The 26,387-nt window shown below is 39.0% G+C and overlaps 1 protein-coding gene across 1 annotated transcript in view; it reads left to right on the forward strand.

Moving 5' to 3' along the window:
* The first annotated feature begins 743 nt into the window (after window positions 1-743).
* Window positions 744-26,387, forward strand: part of PPIP5K2 (diphosphoinositol pentakisphosphate kinase 2) — a 47,131-nt gene continuing 21,487 nt past the window's right edge. Inside the window, exons 1-17 of the mRNA XM_065663433.1 lie at window positions 744-3,767; window positions 8,862-9,258; window positions 10,680-10,875; window positions 11,606-11,696; window positions 12,546-12,631; window positions 14,012-14,166; window positions 14,556-14,657; window positions 16,759-16,920; window positions 18,020-18,141; window positions 19,709-19,810; window positions 20,367-20,453; window positions 21,377-21,452; window positions 21,534-21,643; window positions 22,951-23,036; window positions 23,705-23,830; window positions 23,951-24,072; window positions 25,510-25,692. Of these exons, the coding sequence (XP_065519505.1) occupies window positions 9,115-9,258; window positions 10,680-10,875; window positions 11,606-11,696; window positions 12,546-12,631; window positions 14,012-14,166; window positions 14,556-14,657; window positions 16,759-16,920; window positions 18,020-18,141; window positions 19,709-19,810; window positions 20,367-20,453; window positions 21,377-21,452; window positions 21,534-21,643; window positions 22,951-23,036; window positions 23,705-23,830; window positions 23,951-24,072; window positions 25,510-25,692 (1,950 nt within the window). The 5' untranslated portion in view covers window positions 744-3,767; window positions 8,862-9,114. The remainder of the gene's footprint in view (window positions 3,768-8,861; window positions 9,259-10,679; window positions 10,876-11,605; window positions 11,697-12,545; window positions 12,632-14,011; window positions 14,167-14,555; window positions 14,658-16,758; window positions 16,921-18,019; window positions 18,142-19,708; window positions 19,811-20,366; window positions 20,454-21,376; window positions 21,453-21,533; window positions 21,644-22,950; window positions 23,037-23,704; window positions 23,831-23,950; window positions 24,073-25,509; window positions 25,693-26,387) is intronic.

The raw sequence follows: 26,387 nt of genomic DNA on the forward strand, positions 1-26,387 counted from the left end.
ATTTAGCAGAGCTGAGTTGCAGAAGACAGCGATAAATTTCGCAAGGCTGCTGCTGAAGTTTGTGTAAGATAACAACTGCCAAAGCCTTTTTTGGTTTCATATTTCTTAATCAGCCTGTTATACCACTGGACCTTGTAAATCCCTGTAGTTATTGAGAACCTTCCTTTCCCTTCATATTTTCTGTGATCACTGTTTCTTTTCATTCGTTTTGTTTTTGTTGATGTGCACAAAGTATTATCAGGCTAAAATTCTAAGTATTATCTGTGATTGAGGGATATTCTCGCTAAAGAAGCTGCTCTACATCTCTTTTTAGATGTAGTCCATCTCATGGGCTGACAGCTGCTGCTCATCACCTCTCAGCAAGTATGATAGAACAGCATCTGTGTGTAAATATAAATCATAGAATCATAGAATAGTTAGGGTTGGAATGGACCTCAAGATCATGTAGTTCCAACCCTCCTGCCATGGACAGGGACACCTCACACTAAACCATCCAACACAAGGCTTCATCCAACCTGGCCTTGAACACCACCAGGGATGGAGCACTCACAGCCTCCCTGGGCAACCCATTCCAGTGTCTCACCACCCTAACAGGAAAGAATTTCCTCCTTATATCCAATTTAAACTTCCCCTGTTTAAGTTTTAACCCGTTACTCCTTGTAAATGTTTTCTATTGCTGACTGTGTGACACAGTAGACATTGAATGCTAAAGTAAATTGGAGGTATGTGTCTTGCTGTGTGAGATAAGCAATAAACAAGTCATGCATGAGTTTCTCAGCAGCTTCTGTCTTGGCATCCTTTCCTTCATTTTCTGCCTTTCCTGTCTCCTTTCTTTTCCTGGTCATTTGTCATACCTGAGGAAATGCTGTTATTGAGCATGAGTCTTGTTAGTAGTTCTATAGTCTTCCATTTAAATCTGGAGTATTATCAGTTTTTTGAATCACTGTTGAAAGGTGTTACACATCTGCAGAGAGTGTGCAGGGTCACTGCCACTGCCATCAGCTCTCTCAGATCTCAGTCGCTGCTGGTTCTTTCTTCTTCCTGTCTCCCCTCTGCTTCCCCCTTGTCCGCTCCCCATACTTCTTGCTCCACTAGCAACCCATCAAGCTGGCTGTCTTTGGTGGTTTGTTACACTTCGAGTCATGTTGCAGAACTGGAATTTTAAAACGGGTAAAATTCCTCAGCTGGAATGAAACAATTCCTGCTGTTAAATGTACAGTTAATGAAAATGTTTGATATAGCAGTTCTAGCAGGAAGTTCTTGAAAGCTTTGTGTCATCTCATTGAGACTACCTGAAAAATTGCTATTAAAGCACCACTTACACTTCTTGTATGTTACCTGTTTGTTCCATAATGTACATATCACAAAGCGTTTTGTAGTTATTTTGTTACAATGTGTCCTGGTTTGAGCAGCAGCAGTCAGTTTTCTCCTTCTTAGGAGCTAGTACAGTGCTGTGTTTTGATCTTTTGGCCTTGGAGCAGTGGTGATAACGCCGATGTTTTCAGTTGCTGCTCGAATGTTTGGTCTGGCCAAGGACTTTCTGAGCCTCATGCTCTGCCAGGGAGGAGGGGAGGCCAGGAGGGAGCAGAGACAGGACACCTGACCCAAACTGACCAAAGAGGTATTCCATACCACAGCACGTCATGCCCAGGATGTAACGGGGAGTTACCCGGAAGGGGTAGAGGGACTGCAGGGTTGGAGGAGGTATCGGTCGGTGCTGGGCTGGGGGAAGTGGGGCGAGTTATCGGTCAGCTGGTGTTGAGGTGTTGTATTCTTTCCTCTTGTTATTTCCTTTATCATTATTATTATTGGTAGTAGCAGTAGTGATTTGTGTTATACCTTACTTACTAAACTGTTCTTATCTCAACCTGTGGGAGTTGCATTCTTTTCGATTCTCCTCTCCGTCCCTCCAGGAGCAGGGGGAGGGCAAGAAGGGGGGGAGTGAGTAAACGAGGTTTGTGGTTGGGTTTAAACCACGACAGTTCTTTTTGGCGCCCAACGTGGGGCACGAAGGGTTGAGATAACGACGGAGATGATCAGATTAATAGTCGTCACAGTGCTGATTTATTGGCTCTCGAAGTTGTTTCTCTTGCTCTCAGCGCTTCAGAATGTAGTACATTACATAGAGCCGGTATTCCCTGTGTTAGTGTTTATCAAGTGTGGGGCTTGGGCTAAGGTTTTTGTTTCACTGTACTTTATGGCAATGGCTTGTAATACGGTTGGGCTCCAGCAGCAGGGAGGGACGGACGTGGCCGTGGACTTGTACCCGGCCGTCCCGCTGCTCTTCACCGCCCTGGCCCTTGTCCTCGCCTCCGTCTTTGTGAGGCTGCGAGGAGCCGAGGGGGAGCGGCCCCGGGAGCCGGCGGCGGCCGAAGCGGCCCGGGAGAGCGGCCCCGGGGACCAGGCGGCGTCGGGAGCGGGTCCCGAGCCCGGGAGTAAGGCGGCTGCTGAGCAGCGGGAGGAGGCGGCCGAGGAGCCGAGCCCCGCGGAGGAGCCGAGCCCCGCGGCCGAGCCCAGCCCCGCGGAGGAGCCGAGCCTCGTGGCGGCCGAGAGCGTCCCCCGGCAGCCGCCCGCAGAGCCGCAGGAGGATGCAGGAGCCCAGGCAGCATTTCCCAGCACGGCAGAGGAGGAAGAGCTGCACCCGGAAAGAGAGAAGCTGGTGGTGGGAGAGCCGGCAGGCACAGCAGCGACACCAGCCCCAGGGACAAGTGCAGCAGCGTCATTGGAGAGTTCTGAAGGGTTCGAATGGCCTGTGGGTACCCTTGGGACCTGCCTGCTGATTGCGATGGGGATCAGCATGCTGGCACACACACAGAGGGTGTTCTACCCACGGCCATTTTGTCTGATCTCAGAAGTCAAGCAGAGTCAGGTTTGCTTCTTGTCTGGGGTTGGACCACAATATGGGAGGAACAAGAGATCTTCCCCAAGGCTGGACAGCCATGAGTGGCAGGGTGTGTGGGACAGTATGAGAGAGTATCTGGTCCACTGGGCCCCTCCAGTGCTTTGGAAGCATCGGAGATGGAAGGCAGCTCTATGGAGTCCCCAGCAACAAGCTGCAGAAACTGCTGAAGGGGACAGTGAATTATTTTGAGCCTGGTGGGCCCATGGCACTTCAGGCCATCAGGGCAGAGATGCAACACAGAGATGGACTCATGGTCGAGGGGTGGACTTAGCAATGGGCACTATTGCCCAGGTTATTCACTAGTGTGAACACTGTTACAAGAGGTCGAGCCTGACATCATGGACCAGATGGACTCAGCAGCTTTATAGGTCCATGCACTAACAAGTGATGTTTTTCTCTGTGTATATGTAGATGTAAATATATATCTAAGAGTGATGGCATATTGAAGATGTGGGATCTGAGCATGACGTGAATGGTATGGAATAAGGGGTGGATAATGTCCTGGTTTGAGCAGCAGCAGTCAGTTTTCTCCTTCTTAGGAGCTAGTACAGTGCTGTGTTTTGATCTTTTGGCCTTGGAGCAGTGGTGATAACGCCGATGTTTTCAGTTGCTGCTCGAATGTTTGGTCTGGCCAAGGACTTTCTGAGCCTCATGCTCTGCCAGGGAGGAGGGGAGGCCAGGAGGGAGCAGAGACAGGACACCTGACCCAAACTGACCAAAGAGGTATTCCATACCACAGCACGTCATGCCCAGGATGTAACGGGGAGTTACCCGGAAGGGGTAGAGGGACTGCAGGGTTGGAGGAGGTATCGGTCGGTGCTGGGCTGGGGGAAGTGGGGCGAGTTATCGGTCAGCTGGTGTTGAGGTGTTGTATTCTTTCCTCTTGTTATTTCCTTTATCATTATTATTATTGGTAGTAGCAGTAGTGATTTGTGTTATACCTTACTTACTAAACTGTTCTTATCTCAACCTGTGGGAGTTGCATTCTTTTCGATTCTCCTCTCCGTCCCTCCAGGAGCAGGGGGAGGGCAAGAAGGGGGGGAGTGAGTAAACGAGGTTTGTGGTTGGGTTTAAACCACGACACAATGGCATTTCCAGTTGTTTTCCTGAGTGTTTCAAGATTTAGAAATGTTTTATAGCTGTTTAATGTATGAGATGCTGGGGTTTGTTTTTTTGTTTTGGGGTGGGTTTTTTTTGAGATAACAGATGAGGAGCAATTTTTGTCTAGTTTTGTTCCATTAGTTTCCGTTAGAGTGCAGTAGAGGCAGTGTGTACTTGTTCTTGATAGCTGTAGTGACAGAGAAGAAAATCTGGTGAAATGCTTTTGTTTATCCAGGAGATGTGTATGGTTTTGTTAGGATTCAGAACATGGCTGTTAAAACTTCGAGCCCCTTTTACACAACTGTTCAGACCACTGCTGCTATGTTAAGCTGATCTGCTGCTGACAGTTACTGGAATGCTAATCTTTATGAGCTGAGTAAGTACAGGAAATGCCAGGGCTGTATTCCTGAGCTGCTGAAACATGTGGAATGGGGACAGGAAAACTATTAAGACTTAGTGAATACTATGTCTGTGCTTATTCTTTTGGAATAGTCTTGTGGAAATCTTTCAGAATATGCTTGTGGAAGTGGAGAAATGTGTTAGGAAAACAGTCTGTAGTGTGCCACTGGAGGGAACACTGGGCTTGGAGTGCTTAGCAGGCTGCCAAAATCTGTTATCTGAATACAGCCCTACATGTACGTTAATGTTAAGTTTGTCTATGTGTCATTTTATGTATTTAGAATGTTATTTTATATACCTTCCACTGGTAAATGATAATAATATCAGTAAATGTAAGATTTTTACTTTTTATTTGCAGTGCACTATTTTAGTGCCACCTAACTTGTTAGGGGAAAACAGGTAAGTTTATTTCAAAATGAGAATGCAAAATTAAAGAAACAGTTTTTTTGCCTATAGGTAGCGTGTGGTAGTCACGGATAGCAAGCTAGAGGACAGATTTAATGAACAAACTATTTGATTGGAAGTCCTTTTAAGAATTGACACTTGGTTAAATTACATTTTTCAAAATTAGCAGAGTTTTGGCGTTTTTCATGTGTAAGCTGAAAACAGAAGCCTTGTGTAACATCTGAGGTCTGAAGGGGACATAGTCTAATCAATTTAACCTGTAAAGGTCATTGCACGGCAGGAGACTGTTGCCTAGATGTTCTTGGTGCTGTCTCTTTGGAAACGGGTCAGTGTTTGTTCCAACACCAAATTTTGGAGTTTGCTTTGCTTATGTAGCAATCTTCCATGTTTGAGGCATGCAAGTTACCTTCTAATCTTCACTGCCTGATAAGGCTTATGCTCATGCACCAAGTATGATCTGACGCAATCTCTGCTGTGTATTGTTGCTGATGCTCGCTTCTTAATGCAGAAAAACAGTACTGGGAAGACTCTTTCCAGCTGCAGGGGCAGCAAGATGGAATTCTGCATGGGGCACAGTGTGTTAGCATCCCATTAGCATTGACAGTACTTCTGGGTCAGGAAGGCAGCTCTGTCTTCTTGCTCTGCCATATATTATTTCTCCTTGCAGTACAAGTTGATAACCACATTTTTATTCAAACACAGTCTTAATGCATTTTTGATGTCAGATAACTGTAGATTATTTTGGGAGACTTGTGTAAGTTGTTTCCTATAGTTGCTGTCACTCAGATTTCTCTTTCTGTGTCTCTTTTCTTGGACTCTTTATTTCACACACCTCAAGAAAGAAGGGGATGCCTCAGTTTTTATAGTAGCCAAAGAATTTTGGGGGAAAGAATTTTAATTACCATCTCTGAAAGCATTTATTCTAAAAAATAAATTATTTCATTATATCCTGGCTCAAATTTCTGCTTATAATAGTAGCTTACAGCATGTGCTGTCTGGAAGATAAGGTGGTCAGCGTCAGCAGTCAGAATGATAATTTATATGCAGTTCAGTGTGTCCATGCAGTAGTGTACAGGCTCGGAAATTGTCGGTGTCCTTCTTGATCCTGTGTCTTTGGTCTGATTTTTACAAACTGTCTGTAAATTCTAGGGCCCAGTGACAATAGGACAGAGTTTTAGCAGTTCTGCTTTCAAATGGGTGAATGTAATTTCGCAGAAAATAATCTGTTAACTCCAAGACTGTGTAACTCGAGGTCTATTTTTGCAAGTGGAGCTCCACTTGGCAGGTCTTTTTGCCACCAATAACACCAACACTCTCCAGATTCTTGAGTTAGGAGGGTAGAAACCGGCTAGGTTTCAGATAGGTTTAATAGGGAATTAAGCTTGTCAGGTTCTATCTTTGTATCATTTGTAGACAGATATGTTGAGCTTTCTCTTCAGTCTTTAGTTGTGTGGTTTCTACTTGCTTTGAGAACTAGTCACTTGAGGTTAGAGAGATTCAGGTAGTGCCAGAGATACTCATGAGAGAAGTAGACATTAATAGCACACAAGCTTCACAACTGCTGCTGCTCCTACAAAGTGCATTACAGGAATAGGTAGGGGAAAGAGCTTAACAAACCTTTTTTCGTGGCCTCCTGTTTACCTGTTTCAAGTGGTTTCTTTTCCTTCTTTATGAAAAAAACTTCAGTTTTAAAAAACTGTTAAGAGACTTGTTTCCAATTTACAGAATTTGGGTAGTGGGACGGGAAGCCGATGCAAGAGGAGCTCTTAAACTTAATTTTCAGGCTTTACTATTTTTTGGCTTGGTTTTTTTTTAGTACAATTTTAAAGTTCTCTATTAGTTGCCAGTGTATGTTGGCAGTAACCTCTGAAGCATGAAATCAGACTCTACAACTCAAAGAGAGTTATAAAGCAGGTATGTTTATTACAGGCACTGGTGCAAGGGGGATTGCGTCTCCTAACTTGCACACCAAGGGGTTAAGCAAGCAGATGTTTATTACACGCAAACATGCATATTCATTAGGTTCCCAAGAGAGCAGCAAGGATATTACAATTAGTTTAGGTACTCATCATCATAAGTCTCCTCCCTTTTGGCGCTTGCTCACTGCCCTCCGATGGTTGTGGGCAGGGGTCTTCGAGATGGAGTAAGTAGTCTTCCTCATGTGGGCAGGGGTCTTCAAGATGAAGTAAGCAGTCTCCCTCACGGTGCACTTTTCACCTTTGGCACAGTTGGATGCCCCAGTAATCACAAAACTAGCTGAAACCAGCAATATCTAAGTTTCTGATAGCTGGCAAAGATTTAGAACAGTGTGACCTTCGTGCAAAATTTTTTGCAAGCAAAACAGGACGGGCAGACAAGGAGTATCCAAAGCTAGCAGATGTTTGGGAGTCACTGTCTCCAAACTAACTGATAATTAAAAGGATGGTAAGAAATAATTCACTTATTAGAAGGATGGTCATTCATGTTAGTAAGACTACTAAATTCTGTTATCACACCACAGACTTACAACACAAACATTGTTCTCTATCTTAGACCTAAGTTAAGTTAAAAGTATTTTAACCCTATGTTTTCCAGGCACTTGCTTTCTTTATATCACCTCTGCCCTTCTGAATCTTGCTAGAAATAGGATTTGTAGAGCTCGCTTTCTTCACCCTGTCATAAACAAGACTGATTTATCTTAATACTTAATTTCTAACTCTCACGGGAGCAAGATGAATAAGATGTTTGAAATTTCATTTTTGTTCTTGAGGGACAAGTGGCTGTATTTTCATATTCTAAGGGAAAGTAATTTTTCATTAGTGGAATTGAAGGAAAGCAGATACATAACAAATATGTTTAAGAAATGGATCTTTTTAATCTTCTGCTCACATTCCAGGATCCATATGTGTTCTGTTGTCTGGGCCTCAGCTTGAGTTTCTGGATCTGAAACAGTTCTGTTGTTTACCAACGCTTAACTTACAGCTCTCTGACTTAGGACAGATTCTTTCTGGATAATTTTTGTTCTGTTTACCATCCTCTTTCATAGTAAGCTGAATGGTTAATCACTGTTGGGAATTTAGTATTGCTTCACTTCGTTCATTGAACAGCCAAAGTCATTTTGACAGGCATTTAAAGACAAATTTAATTCTGCTGAGACATCGTTGTTGAGTAGCACTTACGTAATGATCTGACTAATAAGCAACCTAAAGCATTCAATCATATGAGCTTCTAAACAAGTAACTGCTTATTAATTTTCTGAGTAGCAATAATGTATTATAATTAAAGGTATAAAGCTATGCACAGCTTACAGCAAAAGCAGTTACCTAGTTAAAGCAACAGAAGACTGAGCTCTGAGTCCCTGTTTCTGTATAAAAGTTACTTGGTCAAGTAATTGGTTGAAAGGGTACGATATGTTTCACTGGTACAGTAGTGCTTAGAAGTACTTTTGACAGAATGCAGTGCCAGTGCATATCTCTGTAAATACTAGTCTTTCAGTGTGAAAATAAAGCAATGCTTTGGTGGAAGTAAATGAGCAAACATTAAGCTGGCACATACATTCTGCTTTCAGACTGAGGATTCACTCAGTTTTTGAAAGAAGAGGTTTTCCTATAAGAATAGCCCTAATGGAGGCTTTATAGTTTTCATTAACATTTGTGTCTGCTTGCCATTGCCATTTGATCAGAAACTTTGGGGGAAAAAATAGCTGATGACAGAGATGGTGGGCTAAATATCACATGTATCAGAGAAGGGTTTTGTTGGGTTTTGTATAAGAGGTATACTCTTCACTTTCACTTGACTCTTTTAAGTTAGGGAAAGAAATGCATTTGACTTTCATGAGCTATATTGTCTATTTCTAAAAACTCTTCATTGGTAGTTCAACAATACTTTGAAATTATTCCCCCTGTTCTAAGCATACATGTAAAATGGAGACTGTGTGTAATATGCACAGTTTTGCTTATGATGCTTTGTTCAGAGGTATGTAAATGTGCAAATGTTTTCTGAATGAGAAGGGTTTAATTTTTATGTGCCTTTACTCAGTGTGGTTTTTCTTTCTTTTTTTTAATATTTGTCTTAGGTTAAAAAGTTCTGTCGTCTCAGGGAAGCAGTAGCCTGTTGTTGGTTTCTTGGAGCAGCAACTCAAACCAATAATGAGCAGATGATAACAGTTAAACGGTGTCTGGCAGACAACATCACAGTGGCGAAGCTGCACAAGCAACATCAAAGAGCAGGGAACTTTTGTATTCCTGATTCAGTGGGAAACATGCCCAGTAGTATCTCCACTGCCAAAGTGGCTGCAGTTTCTACATAGATCTCTAGATCTTTTAACCATGTCTGTTCATGCAACAGAGAATGATCCTCCTAGATTCTTCGTGGGTGGCGAAGATGGAGAAGGGTTACTGGATTCAGGCAGATCGTCAGATTATGAACAGTTCTATGACCATGGGGAAGAAGAGGAGGAAGAGTATGACTCTGTATGTACTGTTGGGGCATGTGTGTAGTATTCTGTGTGTTGTCTAGCATTATTTTACTTTGAAATGGCATTAAATCACAAAAGTCTAAGGTGTTCTAAATTGGAAAACTGTTCGTATTCAGATAATGATCTGTTAGTTATGTTTGGAAATGCAGCACATTTGAAAAGTAAGTATACTGTGAACATCGAAGTAGATGTGCTTGACCTTAATACGGAGCTTCAGGGCATGCCAGCTTTGCAGATTTGATTTGGATTCTGCGAATAAACTTGATGGCATAAGCCTTAATTTTATTTATTTGGATAATTAGTAGCAAAAAATGGTCAAGAGTTTTTCTTTTGTGTGTGTTGTCAACTGCCACAGAGTTAACTTTTGATGTTTCTGTTTAAACAAACTCAACTTACTTCATCTTGCTGTTGTTTTCGTTAAGATCTGATGTATTTTAATTCTTCTTCTGTCCTGGCGTATAGAAAGTGCATGCTAAGTTAATCTTAACTTATGCCTTAGTTTCTTATCCTTGCAGAGTGTTCTGAATTGTATTTTAGCACTATGCTTACCAATTTTTAGTTATGCATAAGCTGTCATGTAATTTTTGTAGATGTGTTTTGCTTTTTTTTAGTCTGTAGCATTTCACTTTAGGGAATAGTCAGATTAAATTTTTACTGATGGCAGGCATGTCTAAAAAAATTAAATGCAGGCGAGTGTTAGTAAAACACTTCATGATTAAAAGTAACTTTGAAATGCAGAGAAATAATGCAAAATTAGCATTTTCTGTTTAAAAGAATGCTAAAATGAAATAAAGGATTGTTGGGGGGTGGGTTTGTTTCTTTTTAAAGAAATGCTGTTGCACTTGTGGATGCCACTGAGAGGAAAAGACTTTTTTTAAAGGCTTATAACAAGAAAGAAAATACAGACTGTACAAAAGAAAAGTGAAACTATCTATGCAAAAAATAGCTTAAATCTAGAATAGTGTTTTCTGGTTTACTAGTTTTCATATCTTACTTGTAATACTATATAAGAAGATGAGAAGTCTTATGGCTACTAAGTAGATACAGAAGAATTAAATAGGTTAAAAATGAATTGCTGGATAATTTCAGAATAAGCCATAAGTATTCAGATTTGACATTTCTGACTTAGATTTTGATCCTATGTTTTTGTTTTTTTTTCCTGATACAGTACTCACAAAAAGTAGTGTATAGCAATTGAACAATTTCATTTTTTGAGGTATTTTTCATAAGAATGCACTGTGGCATGCTGTCATGCTGCATTTTATTACCTGCTAGCAATTTACCTGATTAAACATTAAATTGAAGGTAGTGCATGAATTTTCACAGAAATTATCTGATCTAGTACTGTGCTGCTAAAACCCTGTTGTGTTCTGAGAAAACTTAAAAATAAATTGCTTTCCTCCCTCCCGCCTTCAGCCACCGGAAAGACAAATCGCAGTTGGGATATGTTCAATGGCTAAAAAGTCCAAGTCCAAACCAATGAAAGAAATTCTTGAACGCCTCTCCATGTTTAAGTACATAACTGTGGTGATATTTGAAGAAGATGTTATTTTGAATGAGCCAGTAGAAAAGTGGCCTTTATGTGACTGTCTCATTTCTTTTCATTCTAAAGGTAAATCTGCTAATGATACCATGATTTCTTTTGACATCTAAATACTTTTAACCACTTTGAGGGTAATTTTTTTTTTGTCTTGTATTTTTTTTTTATTTTGTTAGGAAGTGATTAATTTTTTTTATATAATACAATTTACTTTTAAAATGCAAACTTTTTAAATTGTACTGTTTTCATTGCTTGAGGCAGTCCTGTCTGATGTGGTATTTAAAATAGCGATTCCATTGGTAAATATTTGTGGAGCCAGTGGAAACGGTGGTCTAATACTTACTTGGTCCAATAACTGGGAAGGCATGCTACTTTCTCAGTAGGAGTGCTGGGTCTCTGGCCACTTGTTCATGCATCTCTGCTAGTCTCTTAAGGTTTTGTGGGGCTGGGCTGTAAAGCAAAGATGTAACACATCTTTGTTGTCTGAAGCTAAAAGCTGTACTTCTACACAGAGGCAATAAAAACCTAAGTTCTGGCCCTGTGGAACTGGAGGACATGTGGAGAGAGGAGGAGGGAATTGGAGACAGGACCACTACTTTTCGCAGCCTATGCTGAAATTAGGCTGTAGTCTCATGATTGTCTTAAGCTGATGTTATGTCTATACCTGAATGAGTATCCTCCCACTTAACCCGTATCTCTGGTTGTATTCTAAAAAAAAAAAAGCTTGGATATGAAGGTTCCACCCTTTTTAATGGTGTTGTGTCTTGTAGTTTTAATTTATTTGTCGTAATAAATATTTTAGGATTTCCACTGGACAAAGCAGTTGCCTATGCAAAACTCAGGAATCCATTCATAATCAATGACTTGAATATGCAGTATCACATACAAGACAGGTAAGTAACACTAATTACTTGCAGCAGACTACTTTCAAGTTGGAGACTGTACAAATCTGTTGTTATTGCATAGCAACAGTTACAGTGTATAGTACAGTAGTCTAAATAAAATTACAGTGAATGTTACCTTTCATTAATGTATGCATAGTTTCCTGGGGTATGTATTTATATGTGTTTTTTCTTTCAATGTTTTTATACTGATATGTCTGTAGATTTATCAAGGTAGAAATTTGGTGATACGTTTGTCTAAAGCTTAGCAAATAAGGTTTAAACTTTGAAAATATGTGTAGCAACTGTACAACCTCCTATAATTGTAGAATTCTTGTAACTCACTAAAGGTCTTTTTTTCTGTTAAGTGGATACTTAATAGAAGTTCTTCATATGCAAAGATCATGTATTTATTCAAAGTGAATTTTCTTTTTGGAGCTGCAGTCATGCATAATAAATATTAACAAAACAATAGCAAGCAAAATACATAGACATTGGAGCCTTCTGAACAGTGAGCAGACTTGCTGTTTTGGATGCCTTCAGTTGCTGTCCCTTCATGTTCATAACCTCCTTTAACAAGAGAATTATTTTGTGTAAATTGCTGTTGCAGTGGGAGAGTGGAGAGGGCTGGCATAGCAAATTACATTTTTATTGGTATTGATGAGATCACTGCAAAGGTACAGCAGTGTCAGTGACATTTAAAGCTTTATATTCATATGGGTATTATGTATGTAATCTTACCCTGTGTGATTAAAAAAAAAATTAAAAATATGTATTTTTCTCCTTCCTTACTCATGGGCTGTAAAATACAAACACTGGCAGGATTTGTATTACTGTGCAACCTTTGTTCTTTTCTTACAGGAGAGAAGTTTATGGTATTCTTAAAGCTGAAGGCATTTTACTTCCTCGCTATGCAGTTCTGAACCGTGATCCAAACAATCCCCAAGGTAAAAAATTATGACTAAAATATCAACAATTAGCACTTTCTTGTTTTCACTGGAAAGCATACATAGCAGAAAGTTAAATTTCACCTGCTACACAATTAATTCATTTGTGCAGAGGTTGCTTGCTTCTCTAGCATTTAATGTATTGTGGATTAGCCATATATCTGTCTTTGGAGGCAGTGTGTGAAACAGAAAAGGCTTTGAGGCTGTATAAGCAGTGTTCAGCAATAACAAAACATCAAGACTGTTTTGGTCACAAATTCAAAACATAGCACCAGACCAGCTGCTGTGAAGAAAATTAACTCCATCCCAGCCACAGGTAATACAAGTGTGCATCTGAAAAGCATGACTCCAAAGGCTGTGGTCGCAGTTCTCTTACAACCATCATAGAACAAGTAGAATATTAGGGCCTCCAAACTCAAACTAAGATTCTAATATGTCACCAAAGAGAGCAGCATTACCCACAATAATTACTAATTTTACTCAGGAAAGGAATATTGACAGAAACAAGTTAGGCTATTGCATACTTTCCCTTCTAAGTACAAGCAACCATGTTTGTTGTTTCCCTTGTAGACCAGGGAAACCTACTCTAGACAGATCTGCAGATGATACACTCTGAATATAAATGGTAATTAACTTTTTCTGTACCTGAAAAGAAACTTAATGTCTTTTTCTACTAAACTGAAAACTTGTATCAACAATAGAAGATTGCAATGACAGGTCAAGACACAAAATTAAGAGATAAGAAAAATTAAAGACAATAGAAGTATTACTGTGGTGTAGTTAATAAGAGGTGGGGATTTTATGTTAAAAAGTCTGTGTAACCTAGGGGGAAAGGGATTCATTTATGCTACAAAAGTCAAATGAAAGCTGTTACATGTAGCCAACCAGTAACGAAGAGACTCCTGACCCCTAATTCCAGAGGACCAAATCTTCTGTGCGAGGTGCATCCATCAGACAGTAGGAGATGGTTGTCAACCTACTAAAAGTACTGTTGTGTCTGGCATTGCACCATGTTCACTGTCCATCTGCCATCTCCCTGATGTTTCAGAGAAAGGCACTGAAGAAAGAGACAAACAGCCCTACCCGTTGTCTTCAAAACATGTTGAAAAAGCATACCAGCCATGCAAGCTTATGCTTAATCATTATTAAAAGATGATTTCCTGTCTGACACTGAGGAAATCAAAAGAAATGCTAGAACATAATATAGGCATGGTACTGCAGACATATTCAACACACAATCACCACTTTGTGCAGTCAGTAACAACTCAAGGAAACAAAAATGTAATACAGTCTCTTTATTTCAACCTACAAAATTAACCCAAGTCTCTTAATCATTTCATTCTATCAGTATAAACTGTGTTGTTTGCACTGTTTCTGCAGAATGTAACTTGATTGAAGGAGAAGATCATGTGGAAGTGAATGGTGAGATTTTCCAAAAGCCTTTTGTAGAAAAGCCCGTTAGTGCTGAGGACCACAATGTTTACATTTATTATCCAACGTCTGCTGGAGGTGGAAGCCAGAGGCTCTTTCGAAAGGTGGGATTATTGTACTAAACTATTAAAAAGTTGTAGATGTCTAACAGAATTGCAGAGTAATTCTAACCTATCCACATGTTACCTGGGACCTGTTTTGGCATGTCCTGTTTGTGGAAGCAGTGGTGGATCAGACTTATGTCAAGGGAACATGTAGACCCTTGTTCCTTGCAGCAGATTGTCAGCCGCTACAGATTCTTATAGGTAAAAAGCCTGTGCACTATCAGTGCACTTTTTAGAATCTTACAGAAATTGTTTGGGAACTAGCAAAGCATATTTGCTTCATTTGTTACAGAAGTGTTTTCTCTGTACAAATGTGTTATTTTAAGAAGTTTTTAAAGTTTCTTAGGCAGAAGCCCATGAGTTTATTTATAGAAAAATATTCATTTCAGATTGGCAGCAGAAGCAGTGTTTATTCCCCTGAAAGCAGTGTGAGAAAAACGGGCTCCTATATTTATGAGGAATTCATGCCTACAGATGGCACTGATGTGAAGGTATGACAACTGTGTGTTCTTACTTATATTTAGAACAATTGAGTCCTCCCAGAGCTTGTCAGATAAAATTATAAAGATAAAATTATAGCTTTGTGTCAAGGATTACTTCTAATGAACTTTTGGTACAGTTTGTAAGTAAAGAACATAATTTTTACTCTAACTAAACACAGTACTTCTAATGTGGAAGAGCTTTGCTTATGTTGTTAGAGTCAAGGGGTAGAAGCTTATTACACAATACATTGTTTCTCTGTTTTTGTTTTGTATTAAGTTCTTTGAGCAGCATATACTTTCCTGTGTAAACACAGAGACACAGAATCATGGAATGGTTTGGGCTAGAAGAGACCTTAAAGCTCATCCAGTTCCAGCCCCCTGTCACAGGCAGGGACACCTTCCGCTAGACCAGGTTGCTTCAAGCCCCATCCAGCCTGGCCTTGAACACTGCCAGGGATGGGGCAGCCACAGATTCTCTGGGCAGCCTGTGCCAGTGCCTCACCACCCACACAGGGAAGAACTTCTGCCTAAGATCTCCATCTCCCCTCTGTCAGGTTAAAGTTATTCCCCCTTGTTCTGTCCCTACAGGCTCTGCCAAAAGCCCCTCTTCAGATTTTGTCACCCCTCTAGGTGCTGGAAGCTGCTCTAAGGTCTCCCCTTAAGGAGCCTTCTCTTCTTCAGGCTGAACAAGCTCAGCTCTCACAGCCTGTCTCCAGAGCAGGGCTGCTTCAGCCCTCAGCATCTTTGTGGCCTCCTCTTTACTTGCTCCAGCAGCTCCACCTCCCTCTTGTGTTGTTGCTCTAGGCATCTATCTTGTAATGCTTACACTGGGGACATCTTTGTATTTATTTATTTAGTCCTGTCTGAAATATGAAAATATTTTTTAATTAAGAGAATTACTTAGTCCTGAAGCCAGATTTCCATAATCAAACTATAAACTGAAATAATTCTCAGATTAACCTGTTCTCAAGTTCTGCAGGTGAGAGGAAAATATTATTATAGAATCATAGAATCATAGAATAGTTAGGGTTGGAAAGAACCTCAAGATCATCAAGTTCCAACCCCCCTGCCATGGGCAGGGACACCTCACACTAAACCATCCCACACAAGGCTTCATGCAACCTGGCCTTGAACACCACCAGGGATGGAGCACTCACAACCCCCCTGGGCAACCGATTCCAGTGTCTCACCACCCTAACAGGAAAGAATTTCCTCCTTATATCCAATTTAAACTTCCGCTGTTTAAGTTTTAACCCGTTAACCCTTGTCCTGTCACTACAGTCCCTGACGAAGAGTCCCTCCCCAGCATCCCTATAGGCCCGCTTCAGGTACTGGAAGGCTGCTGTTAGGTCCCCACGCAGCCTTCTCTTCTCCAGGCTGAACAGCCCCAACTTCCTCAGCCTGTCTTCATATGGGAGGTGCTCCAGTCCCCTGATCATCCTCGTGGCCTTCCTCTGGACTTGTTCCAGCAGTTCCATGTCCTTTTTATGTTGAGGACACCAGAACTGCACACAATACTCCAGGTGAGGTCTCACAAGAGCAGAGTAGAGGGGCAGGATCACCTCCTTCGACCTGCTGGTCACGCTCCTTTTGATGCAGCCCAGGATACGGTTGGCTTTCTGGGCTGCGAGCGCACACTGCTGGCTCATGTTCATTTTCTCATCGACCAGCACCCCCAAGTCCTTCTCTGCAGGGCCGCTCTGAATCTCTTCTTTGCCCAGTCTGTAGCTGTGCCTGGGATTGCTCCGACCCAGGTGTAGGACCTTGCACTTGTCGTGGTTGAACTTCATAAGGTTGGCATCAGCCCACCTCACAAGCGTGTTATCTCTGTACCATCATAACTAAGAAATTCAGTTTTAGTAATCAAGTTCTATAATTATTATTTTTCTTTACTTGTGCTCCAGCTGTTTACCCTTGCTTTATCCCTATTTGTCAACAAATGATGGGTGTTCTCTGAGGAAATGGTACTTCATAGTGACCCTTTCAATAGTGAAGGCAGCTAGTTTCATTTGAAGTCATTAGCACATTTGAGATAAATTTGGCAAAATGTATGCTTATATGTAATGTGATTGAAATACACTATACCAAGAGCTCCTCCTTTTCAATAAAGGTGTACACAGTAGGTCCAGATTATGCTCATGCTGAAGCCCGGAAGTCTCCAGCTCTGGATGGCAAGGTGGAACGTGATAGTGAAGGAAAAGAAGTGAGGTATCCAGTCATCCTGAATGCAAGAGAGAAGTTAATTGCTTGGAAAGTATGCCTTGCCTTTAAAGTAAGCTGATTACTTTCCTATCTGATCAAACATTTTAGTGTTAATTAATTATTTATTGCATGAAACTTCCATAGCGTTTTGGAGCACAGAGTCAGTAGTGATAATTGCTGCAGAACTCTGGGAACGTGAAAAGTTGAACTTCCACATCTTTTTTTTTATCTAGAAGAATTCTTCCTTTAATGCATTAAAAAGTTCTGGATGGGCTGCTTATGTTGCTTAAGTTTCCTGAATTCACGTGTTGCTATTGTGCTTTGCTAACCTACAGTGTGTTCTATTCATATGTTCACACATTTTGTTAATGGTTTCTCAGTTAGCAAAACACAATTTCAGTAGTTAAATTTTTGTAACTTATGTTACCTAGTATTTACTTTGGGCTCAGTTAAATGTTAATTTGGTACTGACGTGACCAGGTCCTTATTTGAAGTGTTTGATAGTTTTGATTTTTATATAGTTTTAGGATTCCTTTGTTCAAAACTTCAGTCAATCTCTTGTCCCCCTTTCACATGTCTTATTAAAAGGCTGTCTTTCTGTGTGTCCCATCACCTATGCATAACTATGATGGCATTCAAGCCTGAAGGGTGTAAATCTCTGTTACCTATCAAAGTCAGTTTTGAGATCTGAAAAAGTAATCTGCTGAAATGGCATGTTTTGTCCTAACTATGTCAATATTATGTCAATGTCAAAACCATCCTGTCAAATTTAAATTTGGACAAAAATGTTTTTATCAGTATTTTGTTGTTTTCTGCCTGTGACCTGTATGTGTAGGGGAAACAGCTGTCAGATGAGAAATTTGTAGGCCTGTCATTGCTTATGCTATCTCAAAGATTAAGTTTAGGCACATGCAAGTTTGGCTTTCAATACTGATATTGGTAGGGATATCTAGCAATGATAAAACCAAGTTGGGATTAGAGTTAAAAATAGGAAGATGTCTGCATGACATGAGCAAACCTAACAGGCAACCGGCAAAAGGTACCAAATATAAAATTTGTCATATTTTGCCATGTTTTCAGATTAATACAATATTAAAATATAAAGTTTATTTAGAATAAGCAGTTCTAAGAAAGGTGATCAATGACTTAAACTTTATTCTTAAAACCAGCAAACAGTTTGTGGCTTTGATTTGCTGCGTGCTAATGGACAGTCCTACGTCTGTGATGTGAATGGCTTCAGTTTTGTGAAAAACTCTATGAAATACTATGATGATTGTGCTAAGATACTGGGGTAAGATTTTACTGATTTATTTGAGGAGTTTTGTCTTTTAACTCTGCTATATGTGACTGTACTTAATGTACTATTAACTTACATATATATTATATAATATGTAGATGTAATGTACTCATTCCTTATTTCTAAATTAGTTCTTTAAAATGAAATATTGTATAAAATAAGGAATTAAAAATATAAAATATTAAAAATAATAATAAATCCTAAATAAATTTCTTCTTCCTGAAATCACCTGAAATATCTGAGTGTTTTGTGAGCACATAAAGCTAACTCAATAAGTATTTTGAAAGCTGGATTAATTCCTGAAATAGAGCTTTAAGAACTTTCCTCCCCCCCCCCCCCCACCCCAAGTAGAGAAGCACTGCTGGATGGTTGTGCTTGCTGCTGTTTAATATGTGCCCAAATTAATGTACATTGTCATTGATCTGAAGCTGGTGTGTACTTCTATATTTGTGGATTTCATATTGGTAAATCCAAATGGATATAGTATCAAGGTGTCTTCTGTCATACCATCTTCTCCCTGCTACTGGAAGGAAATAAAGGTGTAACAAGGGATCATACAGAATTGGGTAGTGAACTCTGTGCCAATGAAGCCTTGCCCCCAAAGTAGGCTGATTCTGTTTTGACCAGTTAAACTGGTTTTACAGAAAGATTATACTGATGAGATACAGCTGACTTTCTGCATTATCAAATGCTCTGGGATCTTAGTGTAGGAAGAACTAAGCTTGAATCCTAGATATAACAACTGTACTCCTGTTGTTTTATGCCACTTTTTGAATTAGTTACAATTCTCATACCCATTTTGATTTTTCTTTATTGCAATTGTAGCTATTGAATTCTCTGAAAAAAGTTACCTCTTTTTTTTTTCTTTATGCTTTATTTTGTTATGCTTTATACATTGCAGTTTTAAGTAACAACAGAATTTTTTGAGCTTTTTATAGATTAAATTTTGGCTTACGCTACTTTGAGAGTTACATTTTTTTCCTCCATATTACTGCTTCTTATATAGATATTGATCTGAGGTTCAGTATATTTTGATGAAATACTTGGAACAGAACATTAGCATGATTTAACAACCTTCTGTAGATGGAAGCAGTTTTGGAGTTATCTTACCTATTTTTCTAGCTCCAACACAGAAATGTTTGAGTAATTGCCACTAAAGATACCAGTTACTCCCTGATGAGAATGGCTTACTGGTTACCAGGAACTTTAGTTACACAATGGAGTCAAGTGTCTGAGTATTTGAATGAACAAGACTGAATCAGATCCAAGGAGCTATTTTAGGAACTGGAATTCAAAAAAAAGTTTCTTACAAATCCAGGGCCATTAGGCTAATGTTGTCTCTTTAGCAGTTGTCGTAGCTTTAAATTGTTATTTAAGTAGGTTTTTATTATACAGTTAGAAGAAAACTATAAATTTAGAGACTTGTGACTGCTAGTACTCTAAAAGCACATTGATAGAAATGCATGTCTATATTATCTATTTGATTTGGAGTTTGTATGTGTTGTATAAGCTGTGCTTTAAACTTAGGCTTGTTTTTTTTCTTTTTTAACCCTTTCTTTAGAAATATCATAATGAGAGAACTTGCTCCCCAGTTTCAGATACCGTGGTCAATTCCTTTGGAAGCTGAAGACATTCCTATTGTGCCAACCACCTCTGGAACAATGTAAGAAAATAGTCAATCTATCTGGATTGGGCAAACTCCTAATGTAACTTGTGTGATTTTTTTTTTTTTTTTTTCTCTTCACAAGGTATGCCCACTTTGGCCTATGAACGCTTATTTTGTGTGGTGAAAACAAGAAAGGAATCACAATTGCTATGCCAGCAGTCAGTTTCTGACCCTTAGTCAAGCTGAGTATAGAACAGCAGATTTTCGAGTGTAGTGTTTCTTATGCATAGCTTCCTTCACTGCTAATCATTGTTCCAACACCAGCTTAATATGTACTTCTAATAAACATGCTTTCTCATTTAATGAACCTCAAAATGTTGTTTTGAAAACTACTTAAAATAGATATTTCCATAGTTACCCAAGTCTTAAAATCAGTATTTATATTTTATACCTTGCATCATTTTCAGTTAACTTTCTTGCATATTCTTCCATCATTTCTGTAATTATGTCATGTAACTATGACTTTGTCAATTGTCTTGATTCGTGGTGGTTTTAGTACTAAATACAAGACCCTCATATATAGGACTGTGAAATGTAACTCTTGAAATTGCAGGATGGAGCTTAGATGTGTTATAGCTGTAATACGCCATGGGGACCGAACACCAAAACAAAAAATGAAAATGGAAGTGAAACATCAGAGGTAAGTAGAATCTTTGTAAAAATTAGTTTGGATGCTTTAGAGCCCAGCTCACTTCTTGTGGATATGCAAGCAATGAATTGAGCAGGAATTGCATCTTACAAGTTGTTTTTTGTTTTGGGTTAAATCTAACTTACGTTGCACCTAATTAAGAAGTATGCACCTCTCTAACAGGACTGACAGGTTACTCATGCAAGACTTCCTTCATCACACGCTGTGCCATGTGAACAGTCGTGTGTGTTATTAATGAAAATGCATTTGTCTTTACAGATGCAGCAGAGAATATTTCTGGTTCACCATTTGATTGACGTCTGCATTTCTTTTTTTATCATAACTGTGCTTGTGTGAGCTGCCATCTGCTGTACTACCTTTTTGACTTTTACTTTTGTCAAAGATTGATGGCTCTCAGTTTCTGGTAGATAGCATCTTTATGGTAGGATTCATAAAGTGCCTAATATAATCGTCCTGGAATTAAGCGCAATTTCAGTAAAAAAGTAATTAGTAATTACTTGTCTTGGGGCTAGATTCTTGCATTCAGAGAATACATGCTGTAAAAGTGTAGGACTGCTCATCTGGTATTTTTGGTTCCGTTCAGGAACATTCTTGAGGATTAGGAATTTACATAGCAAATGACATAATATTCTAATATACAGCTATGAAGAGTATCTTTTTTTTTTTTTTCTTAGCACTTAGGAGATCAATAAAAGAATTTTTTAAGTGCTCTTATTTCTCTAATGTATTGAAGATGTTATTGGGAAATGGGATGTGAATAAAGGTTGGTTTGACCTGGAGGGCAGGTTTTAGCATGCTTTTCAAATAATGTAAAGGTGCCAATTTCAGGCCACTATTAAGTTTAAGAGCCACTTGTTCAAGTAATATTTTAACTTCCTAGCTGTGTTTTTCAATCAGTATTCTTTCTCTTAAAGGTTTTTTGATCTCTTTGAAAAATGTGATGGATATAAATCTGGAAAACTAAAACTGAAAAAACCAAAACAGTTGCAGGCAAGTTTGTCTTTGTTTTCTTACAGGGTTATTTTATAAATAGAAAATCATTTAAGTAAATCCTGTGTTTTGTTTCTTTAGGAAGTGCTTGATATAGCAAGACAACTCCTTGTAGAACTTGGACAGAACAATGATTCTGAAATTGAAGAAAGTAAAGCAAAACTTGAACAGCTAAAGACTGTGTTAGAAATGTAAGTGTTTTAATTTTTCAGGCTTCAGCATCAGCTATTTTGACCTTTTAGACCAGTTAGTGCTTGCATTGCAATGGTTATCAAGTATGCAATGATATACTAATTCAGGCACAAGGATTATGAAGAGGAAGGATGACATTATGAAGAAAAACATCTGTTTTCTCCTTCTTAATTGAATGTATTGCTTTATCTAGTATCTAAGTATTCATTCTGCATGCAATGTTACTTTTTTCATCTCAGATTTTATCTACTTGCATGTTTTTTAAATGAAAGTATTTAAGTGCAGGGTCTGCTTCTTGCAGTGTGTGACGTGATGAAGTCTGTTGGAGCCAATAGGAACTTCACTCTGTACTGTCTACGTAAAGCAGACTTGGTGGTTTCCAAATAATGAGGCTTTGTATATTAGTATTTAATATTTCTATATTAATTAATTAACTAATTAAAACGCCAAACCCTAAGGCTTCAAGTTGTGTTAAAGATCAGGGGCTCAGAGTTCTAAAAGATAGTAGGTAACTTTAATTAAAAAAAAAAAAAGGAAAATCAGGGCAAAGGCAGTTACTGAAATTTATGAGTTCTGCTTAAGAACTTAATTGTTGGCTGACAAAATAGTAGCCATCTATACTGCCAGATCAGATTCTGGATAGTCATAGCTACTGTAGTTGTGATTCTGTATAAATTACTTGTGTAATCTGTAAGTGCTGTTGTCTCCTTTCCTTTTCCTTCCCCCCTCCTTTCCTTATTTTATCTTGCCTTTCCCTTTCCCCTTTTTTAATCTTTTTTTTTCCTTTTGCCTTTTTTTTTTTTTTTTTAATTTGATGTTCAGTGTCATGAAAAAAGTAGTAGATGTCATTTTTAAATGTTTTATTACAGAATCACAGAATCACAGAATCCCAAGGGTTGGAAGGGACCTAAAAAGATCATCTAGTCCAACCCCCCTGCAAGAGCAGGGTAACCTACAGTACATCACACAGGAACTTGTCCAGGCGGGCCTTGAATATCTCCAGTGTAGGAGACTCCACAACCCCCCCGGGCAACCTGTTCCAGTGCTCTGTCACTCTTACAGTAAAGAAGTTCTTCCTGATGTTAACGTGGAACTTCCTATGTTCCAGTTTGGTGGATGCTTTTGTAGTCTTACTGTGCTTGATGAGTTAGGTTTATTTTAAGAGCTGCTTCAGTAAATGGTGGTCAAATGCACAGATCAGTGACCAGTATAGATGTAGTATATCTGGCTACAGGAGCATAGCAGTTCTGGAGGAAAATGTATAAAATGTTTCTCTCCCTCTTCCCTTCTTATTTTCCTACTTCAGGTATGGGCATTTTTCAGGAATAAATCGCAAAGTTCAGTTAACATATCTTCCTCATGGCTGCCCAAAGACTTCCAGTGAAGAAGAAGGTATTGTAATACTTTTGTACCTAATTACTTAATATCATGTGCATTTAAATAGTCATGGACTAGTGGTATAAGACATCCTGATGTTAATAAAAAGGAATGTGTTTTAAATTAATGTTATTTCTTATTGGCAGAGTCTCTTGAATCGTACACCTAAAACTGTAGTAAATTTGCCTTCTAACACTGCTTTTTTGTAACAGAAAAGTAGGGTGAAAAGAAGATTCAGTCACTCACCAGAAACAGTGGTTTGCGTCTGGGAGAGAAAATATGACTCAACATTTACTTATGTCTTTAGAACTTTTATAAATTTTTGTTAACTTTGCCCCATAATTATTGACTGAAATAAATATAGGGTATTTGACATCTAATTTGGTTTAATTTTCCTGTCCCAATTAATTTTTTGCTTCAGATTTCATGCGAAGTATATTTTATTATCTTTTTTCTGTAGTTTAGCTACTTTAGGTTTCTCTGTTTTAAGTGCCCATTTAGTTCTCCAGTTCAATATTTTCTTAATGTTAGAATGCTGTTAAATATTCATAATGTTTAAGCAATCTTTTACTGAAGTCCATAGTTGGAATATTTTTTGACATTTGCAAAAAAAAAAAAAAAAAGAATATACTTAACTCAACTGTACTTTACTATACTTAACTCCTTTCTCTGTCAACAATTAGATAATAGAAGAAATGAGCCATCCCTGCTTCTGGTTTTAAAATGGGGAGGAGAATTGACCCCTGCAGGCAGGGTTCAAGCAGAGGAGCTTGGAAGGGCTTTCAGGTGTATGTATCCTGGTGGACAAGGTAAAAAAAAAAAAAAAAACAAAAAAAAAAACAAAACCCAAAAATAAAGAAAGAATGGCATATACAGCTTTGAAGATAATCAAGTGCAAAATGAGAGTGAGCAAAATGTTTGTTTGGTAGGAGATTATGCTGGATTTCCTGGATGTGGTTTACTTAGATTACATAGCACTTACCGACACGATCTCAAGATCTACGCTTCTGATGAGGGACGAGTCCAGATGACTGCAGCAGCTTTTGCAAAGGTACAGTGTGAAGTTGTATTTTCAATTTTAAAAATTCTGATGTTTTCAAGTTTGTTTTCACTTTTGAAAATTAGGAGAGATTTATGGCTTATTAGAGTCCACAGTGTATAATAAGGCTTTGGTTTAAAAGAAATGTGGTGGTGTTTTTACTTGGTTGGGTTTTTTTTTTTTTGTTTGGTTTGGTTTTGTTGTTTTTTTTTTTTTTTGTTTGTTTGTTTGTTTTCAGGAGTATTTATTCAGTGTGAAAAAGTAGACAATTAATGTGTCAAGCATGTTAAGTTCTTTGAGCAGATGCAGACAGATTTAAATTATACAGCCCTAGCAATGTACCTTAGTCCTTTCCAGTAACAACCTCCAGAATCACAGACTCATTTGGGTTGGAGAGGACCTTACAGCTCATTCAGTTCCAACCCCCTGCCAAGGGGAAGGGACACTTTCCACTAGACCAGGTTGCTCTAAGCCACATCTAACCTGGTCTTGAACACTGCCAGGGATGGGGTAGCCACAGCTTCTCTGGGCAAAGTGTACCAGAGCTCCACCACCCTCACAAGGAAGAACTTCTAAGATCTCATCTCAATCTCCCCTCTGTTGGGTTAAAGCATACTCCCTTGTCATGTTGCTACTTTTATAAAAAGGCCCAGTCAAAACTCCATTCATGTTAACTATCCAACCACATGTCTGTAATCTGAATAAATTTAAAGCTCTGCCAGTGTTCTGGCTTCTTTCTTTCTCTTTGTTTCCATGCTGCATATGTTGGTGGAGAAGTATTCCAGCCATCTGTCCTGCTTTCTCCTTGGTCAGCAGGCTTGAGCAGACACCACCCCATTTCCTTCCTTATCCCAGAGCCCAAAAGTCACAAAAGTTTCCAGCCTTCTCCATTTTGGAAGTCTCCATTCACCTCTTGTTCAACTCAGCCTTTGATTGTCTTTCTGTCCCACACCAAGTTTGGGATTTTGTCTTTGTACGGTGTCTGCAAAAACCCTGTCTGTCTCCCATTTATCCTTCCAGATGCTGTTCAGCTTGCTGACTCTTCTGATAGCTCCTACCTGGTGACTCAATGCCTTGTGCAGGAGCATGGCCCCCACAAGTCAGGCTGCTGCTGCTCCCAGCCTCAGGGAGAAGGCACCATGTACATCCAGCAACCCAAAACCTTAACAGCTGTCATCTCACAGGAGCAGTGTTGGCACTGCCAATATGCTGGGGAGCATGTTTGATGACATGTCACCATCACTGTTTCACCAACTGTAGCAATCCTGCACAGCAAAGCAGTGTTTTGGGGGGCATTTCTATGCAAATATCTGCATTGTCTGCCAAGTCCCTTTTGTATCACTTGCCTGTGAGTTAGATAATCTTGAATTTAAATCTGGTGGATTTTTAAGGTACTGTTACGTTTTCATTTTTATCTGTTTGCCTGATTAATTGTATTACTTGCTTCAGGGATTGCTGGCTCTAGAGGGAGAGCTGACCCCTATTCTTGTCCAGATGGTAAAAAGTGCTAATATGAATGGTCTGCTGGACAGTGACAGTGATTCTTTAAGCAGCTGTCAGCATCGTGTTAAAGCAAGACTCCATGAAATTCTCCAGAGAGACAGAGAATTTACTGCTGATGACTATGATAAGGTTAGCATGGCTATGCAAATTCTTGTGTGAAAATAATGAGCAGTGATATTTTGTATCTATTTTGAAAAAATACTTCTGTGCTTGGAAATAGTTTGAACTACAAAGGAAGCTGTACCAATTGTGATATTAGATATTTTGAGCTGTTTCGCCATTTGAGTAATAGCCACAAACTTTTAAACAGAAGTAGATAGAGACCTCATTCATAAATATTTTTCATTAAAATAATTATTAAAACTGGGGTTTTTTCCATTAAAAATATTTTAATTATTCAAGAAACTACTTTATTGATTTCACTTTCTGTTGTTTTTATTTCAACAGTGTTGTGGTATTACAAAATATATTAATGCCTGCCTACTGCAGTCGTTTCATGTTTAATCTGCTACAAAGCCTTTTTTTTTTAACTCAAGGAGTACTAAGATGATGAAAACCAGTATGACACTTTATAATCAGTGAAAGAAGATGTCTAATTAACATGCAAAATTAGTGCAAATTAATAGAGTTTATTCTGACTTAGTGCAGAACATACATGATTGTTCCTGGTTTTAAATGTAATATTTGTTATTGTTAAGAAACTTCTTTCTCTTTCAGCTGCTCTTACTCTGTCTGGTATAATAACCAAATACAAGTCCTCAAATGAGGTTTAAGCTTAAACTGCTATTTCTGAAAATGTATTGAGTCCAAATTACTGAAAAATA

This window comes from Lathamus discolor, chromosome Z (genome assembly GCF_037157495.1).
Source record: "Lathamus discolor isolate bLatDis1 chromosome Z, bLatDis1.hap1, whole genome shotgun sequence".
NCBI classification, from domain to species: Eukaryota; Metazoa; Chordata; class Aves; order Psittaciformes; family Psittacidae; genus Lathamus; species Lathamus discolor.